Source organism: Parus major, chromosome 4A, assembly GCF_001522545.3.
Source record: "Parus major isolate Abel chromosome 4A, Parus_major1.1, whole genome shotgun sequence".
Taxonomy (NCBI): domain Eukaryota; kingdom Metazoa; phylum Chordata; class Aves; order Passeriformes; family Paridae; genus Parus; species Parus major.
In genome coordinates, this window is record NC_031772.1 from 18,391,908 (window position 1) to 18,398,352 (window position 6,445).

Here is a 6,445-nt window from a genome sequence, read left to right on the forward strand (position 1 = left end):
AGTCCTGCCACAGCCAAGCAAACCCTCCCTGTCTGCAGCCTCAGCTCCCACCCTCAGCACCCCTGGGCAGGGCTTTCCCTGTTCTGCTCTCATTCCCTGACTTTCTGTCACCAGAAAAGGGACACTTGCTCTGTGTTTTTTCTGTGCATCACCACAGGACATTTGGGGACACCCCTGCAGCTGCTGGACTTTGAGAAATGGGGTGGTTGCAATTAAATAATTATTGCTGATGAAGCTTTGCTGGGCCCTGGAAAGGCTGGGGATGAGCAGCACCATGTGAGGGACAGGATGCCCCAAGCTTGGACACACCATGGCCATGAAAAGCTTGTGCTGGGATGGTTTCATCCTGAAATAGCCTCTTGCTGATAGAAAAAGGCTCTGTTTGTTTTTGGTTGCCTATTTGGGGAACGGCGGCTCCTCAAGGAAACGCTCCCTTCTGCACACAAACACCAATATTTACCTTGACAAGATAGTTTATTATCATTCTGAATTTTCTCTTCCTCTGAACGTTTCCGTTCTCTCAAGAGGCAAAAGCATTGTGTGGAAAAACAATCTCAAGTGGACAAATTATGCAGCTTAACACGTTCCTCCTGCTCAGCTGAGCTGCAGGACCTGACCATGAGCATGTTCTTGGTTCCCTCCTCTCCTAAATCACACATTAATTTATGTCTCATTTCAGGTTTTTAACCTATCATATCTTATTTAACATTTTGAATAGGTCAGATGTACCTAAGTGACAAATTCTCTATTTTTTTTTAGGAATTATTTCTTTCTGAAAGGTGAAATGAGAAAAACACAGCTGCTGGAAGCAACAATACATAAGTGTATAAAAATTGGACAACTGAGAATATTTTTAGGTGTAAAGAGGGTAGGGAGAGGAGAATTCACCACAGAAAAGAGAGCAAACCTGTCTCAATAACTACTCACTGCCCAAGTGGAAAACACCAAGGGGAAGCAGAGCTAACTTTTGCTGATCTCCTCATAATTCAATCTCTAAATTCAATGGATTAAAAGAGGCAGTGGATGTGCAAAGAGTCAGTGTGGCTCTGTCCTGCATTATCCAGCCAGGAAGGCTGATAAATGGCATTCCAATGTCTATTTTCCCCCTATGGCAAGTGAACCTGCTTCAGTGCACACTGCAGTTTTCTCCAAATTCCCCTGAAAAAAGAACTTGTCCCTCAAGTGCTGCCAGCAGAGAGGTGACAGAACAGAAAATACAGATTTAGGAAGTGGATCTGGAGCAGGATGATGGACAGACATAAAAGCCAGGGCAGCTCCTCCAGTTCCTTCCGTCAGCCCCTGGGGACCCTTCCTGTCCCAGCAGATGTTCTCCAGGGCTTTGCCTGAGCTGCTCTGAATTCTCAAGGGATAAAACTTCCAGCCCTTCTCTTGGGAAACTGTACCCCCACTTCTAAGACCTCTCTACTTGATATCCTCCCAAGCTCCCATAAAAATGAGAAGTTTGTGCCCTTTCCAGGCATTTCCACCTCCCTGTGTGGAGCACTCGGTGCTGTGGCTGTGGGAGTGCCCCAGGGGAAGAGATTTGAACGACCCAGGCTCACAGCAACTGCTGAGAGCAGCTGAAATGTGGTTCCTGAGGGAGGTGGTGATCTCTGGGCAGTGCTAAACCCTGGGAAGTGCCACCCATTCCTGCTGGATCACACAGAATAGGATAAACAACGCAGCAGAACACAACCAGTCACAACCAGACACAACCAGTCCTTACCTGTCACCACCAGCTGCATGGTGAGGTTCTTGTAGAGGCCGTATTTGGGGTTGCTCAGGACCATGGTGTAGTTCCCAGCGTGTTTTGGTCTCACATCTCGTATTCCCAGTCTGTATTTCAGTGGATCTGGCTCGTAGCAGGTGTGGTTGTCCTTGATCAGTTTGCCATCCTTGTACCTGTTTGGGAAGTTCCATCAAGGCTCTTTATGTCCCTGCCAACCCTCAGAAACCCTGTCACCCACGTTAGGGGGATAAAGGGTCATCCCAGCAAGGGAAATGCAGGTCTGGAATCACTGCTTGGACTGGGTTTTTATTCCTGCTATCCTTCCACACCAGAACCGATTTGCATCTCCAGTGCTGTGGGATGGATTAATTCCACACAGGATAAAGGTGTTTTATTTTATCTGAATGAACAATGCCTCTCACATGCTCAACTATCATCCAAATGCCCCCAAATGAAGCTGGATGGGCAGCACCAAGTGTGGGGAATCATGGAATGGCAAAATGTGTGTCGCCAGTTTTAAAGGAAGAGATTAATTCAGCAGAATTGTCTCTCAGGAGGTCTCTGTGAGCCTTTACTGCTTCTGAAAAAGTTAAATTCTGTGGCCTGGAGAAGGTTGGTGTGTAGGGAGGTCAGTGAGGAATTCCCAGACTGGAATATTCCCCAGGAGAGCAGCATCTGCAGGAGAGGCTCCTCTCCCCTGCTCACCCCACAGGCAGGTTTATGGTTAGGCCAGGCTTTGCCACACGCAGAGCTTTAGGCTTGGTGGGAGGATGCTGGGGCATTTCCCAGTGCCTGAGGATGCTGGAAACTTCCTTTGCAGTCATAAAAACAACCATCCTGAGAGACCTCCAACATCAACAGCTGGGGCTCCAAGGGCAGGCAGCTCTGGTGGTCCCAGGCAGCCCCCAAAGAGCTCCACGCTGAGCCCAGGAACAAAGGCTTGGCAGGGAGAAGGGGCCAGTCCCCACTTCAGCTCCTAAAACATCCCCATCCCTAAATAACAGCAGCAATTAAAACCATGTCCTGGAACTGATTCCACTGAAATTAGAGGATTTCATGTTATTTCACTGCTAATAAAATGCAGCCTTTTGCTGCTGCCAGGCTCTCCAGGCTGGCCAGGCACAGGTGCTCCAGGGAAATGCCACCTTCTCTGCCAGGACTGGCAGCTGTCCCGTGGGATTTAATGCACTTACAGATGTAAAAGGCATTGGATGGGGTCTTTAAAGACAGAGCAGGAGAGAGGACAAATAAAGAAAAGGTAAAGAGAGACTCAAATGGCTCCTGGAGCTGCTGTTGTGTTTCCCCTCCTGTTCAGCAGATCCGTCCATCCTGGTGTAGCCTTTAAATTGCTCAGGAGGATTCACTGCAAGGATCTGCTGGCACAGGATTGGAGAACATTATTTAAAAGTTCTGGAGAGAAAGAATTTCTTCTGTTAAAAATATCTCCTTTTCCTGTTATCCCCTGCCCCCTTGCAGACTGACCACCACGGCTGGGGGTAAGCAGGAAACCCTTCCCCGAGAGCTTTTTCCCTGGATCTCCCAAATCATTCTGTGTCCAGGGAAAGTGAAACACCCCTTTTCCCTGCAGGGACCTTTCTTGCATGGCTAGGAGAGGAAAACATCCTGGGAATGAGGGGTGGCTGGCCCAGCCTCCCAGAGCTCCTCAGCTGAGCTCAGCTCTGAGCGTTCCCAGCTCCCACCCCTGACCTGTGGGATGTAAAACTGATGCTCCAGGCACCAAGGAATGGTGGTGATCTGCTCCAGACAGGATTCCCAGAGGAGCTCAGGCATTCCTGCTGCTGCTGGGGGCACTCACCAGGTGACAGTGGGCCGAGGGAAGGCGTCCACCTTGGCAGCCAGCTTCAGGGACTTGTGTCCTGAGGTAATCTCGTAGTAAGGCCCTTTCTTGTGTGAGACCGTGATGTAGGGCTTTTCTGGGAAGAGAAATGAGCAGGGAGGCTTGGAATGGCAGCTCTGCCACAGGACAGAGCTCACACCCGTGACTGCTCTGTTCCCACGTGGGGTTTTTTCCCAAATGGATCAGGCTGTTCCCTCAGCTCCCTGTGCAGCCCAGCCTCAGCCACGAAGGGTGCTCCACATGGAGGAATTCTCATGGAAAGCAGAGGATATGCACCAGCACTGCCCCTGGATTGGTGTGGGAAATGCCTGGGGCATCTCCTGTCCATGTGGAGCCTGCAGGATGGATTTTCCAGGGTCACAGCAACCACACGTGGTCAGCTTTTTCAAACAGATCAGCTCACTCAGACATCCCAGAATCCCAGAATGGTTTGGGTTGGGAGTGACCTTAAAGCTCATCCATTCCCACCCCTGCCATGGCAGGGACATTTTCCACTGTCCCAGGCTGTTCCAAACCCTTTCCAGGGATCCAGGAGCAGCCCCAGCTGCTCTGGGCACCTGTGCCAGGGCCTCCCCACCCTCCCAGGAAGGATTCCTTCCCAATATCCCATCTAAATGCATCTCTTGAATTTCTTTGAAGACATGGGAGCTGACTCTCATTGACTAATTAGAGGTTAGAGATGATTAATGGTTGAATTCCTCCCTAATGCCATTTCAATCAGATTTTACAGCCTGGCATTATCCTCCTGGTCCACCCTGGTTTGGCTGCAGCACTCACCATACACAGTGACAGTGACATTGGCCTCCAGCCTGGTGGCATTGAATGTCCTGCAGATGTACAGGCCCCCATCTTCCACAGTGACATTTTCAATTACCAGGCTGCTGCCGACTTTGTACACCACATCACTCTGGTCCATCGTTCTCCTGGGGTGAGGGTGCTGGCAGTCACAAAAAAAGAGTCAAAAAGCAGCATAAACTGGATTATTGTGTTCAGCCTTTCCAAGGCTGCCAGGAAAGGAAAGCAGGGATTTGTATCAAAACCATCACATCTCCCCATGGCTGAAATAAATTATATAAAAGGCAGATCAGCAGGAAGAGGTCTTGTGTGAAGTTTCATTATCAAGTCAGATAAGAGAGAGAAGCAGAGTGGAAATGTGGAACTTTGTACTGAATTCTGGGCAGGTAAACAAGGGGATGCATCCCAGCCCTTCTCCAGGACCAGATCCCAAAGATCTCAGGGTGAAAGTGCTGCAGGGTCAGAGCTGTGCCCCAAAGGTTTGGTTTTGAGGGTTTTTAAATTTATTTTGGTCACAGTCAGTATTTTTTCTGTATTAAAAACCTCCTGCTTTCTAAAAGAAATATATTATGGCAGAAATGTAATATATTATGACAGCCAAGTGCCAATACAAATTCCTGGGGAATTTTAGAAAGCATTATTGCTTCCGATAGGATTTTTGATCCCAGAGATTTGGCCAAGAAGTTTTACATTTATAATGTTAGAAATATGAGGAGAGTTCATAGGAAAACATATCTTTTCCACCATATGGGGCTCAAGAAACCAAATTCAGTAACACTGTTGTGCTTGGACATCTATAAATTCTATTTTCTGTTATTTCCTCGCTGAAACAAACTCAGACATTCTTTCTGTTTAAAGGAAGCAAATCAAAATTAATCAGTTTTTAGGAATCACATTTTACATCTTCCCAAAAGGCTTAGATGCTTCTTTACAATGTGTATTTTGCTGAACTAGAAAGAAAAAAAATCAACAATTATTTTAATTCTCAGCACCAAACAGACCCAGGAGTAGAATCTCAGACAGATGAACTGATTTGGGAAAGGATCCCACTCTGATTTGTTTTTTTCAGGTGAAGTGAGAGGGTTTGGTACCTCAAGTGTTCAGTCTCTTATTTATTTCTACTTCAAATTTGGGACTTTTGTATTGCATCCACAGAAAGACTCAGAATTTACATTTCATTCTTTGGGGATGATTTCCACAGGTTCAGTTGTGTTTTCCTTTGCTTTTTCCTACTTCAGAAATACCAAAATAGAAGGGGAGATTGACAGCTTACAACCTGCAGTTGAGACTTGTCACTGTGAGACAGCCAGGACAGAAGGAATGAAGGAGTTTTTCTTCCCAAAAAGAAGGAAACACTCCTGGCTTCTCTTGCCAGGGTTTATTTAGTCATGTTTGCAGTTTAATCCGCAGGTTCAAGGAGGGCAGAGGAGTTTTAGATTCATCCAAACACAAAGTTCAATCCATGATAGGTTTATAAACGGTTGGATAATTTCAGAATAATTAACAATTAGGTTTTGTCAGCCCTGTGGATTTTGGGAGGAGGGGGAATTCAGGAATTCCATGCACTCACCGTGCCGCGGGGACACGTCCAGACGAACTCGATGCGCCCATTGATGAAGGTCTCTGCTTTGCACTCCAGCTTGAGAGTTTCTCCAACCAGCAGCTTTTTGGCACTTGCCTTCAGAGCCAGGTTCTGTATCCTGCCCTCTGCAATGGAAGAGGCAAAGCTGTGACCAGCAGCACTCCCTGCAGCAGTCTGGGATCCCCCAGTGGATCCCTGATCCCATGGACAGTCAGGAACGGCCTCTCCTCCGTGTGCCACAGCTCCAAACCTCTCATCAGCTCCACAGAAAAGAGTTCCCAAAGCTGACTCCTCCTTTTGAGGGCCTCAGAATGAGAGGATCCACTCTGGTTGGATATGAGACAGTTTCTTCTGCCCTCTCCTCCCCAGCTCCCCTTCCTTCCTGAACAGGATTCCTCAGTCCCTAAATGGGATCCCCCAATCCCTGAATGGGATCCCCCAATCCCTGAATGGGATCCCCAAATCCCTGAATGGGATCCCC

At 47.8% G+C, this 6,445-nt stretch overlaps 1 protein-coding gene across 1 annotated transcript in view; it reads right to left on the reverse strand.

Annotated features, from left to right (window-relative positions):
* LOC107203705 (vascular endothelial growth factor receptor kdr-like) overlaps window positions 1–6,078 on the reverse strand; it is a 71,344-nt gene extending 65,266 nt beyond the window's left edge. Inside the window, exons 1-4 of the mRNA XM_033514175.1 lie at window positions 5,953–6,078; window positions 4,365–4,524; window positions 3,546–3,663; window positions 1,727–1,902 (exon numbers count right to left, since the gene is read on the reverse strand). Of these exons, the coding sequence (XP_033370066.1) occupies window positions 1,727–1,902; window positions 3,546–3,663; window positions 4,365–4,503 (433 nt within the window). The 5' untranslated portion in view covers window positions 4,504–4,524; window positions 5,953–6,078. The remainder of the gene's footprint in view (window positions 1–1,726; window positions 1,903–3,545; window positions 3,664–4,364; window positions 4,525–5,952) is intronic.
* Window positions 6,079–6,445: the final 367 nt, after the last annotated feature.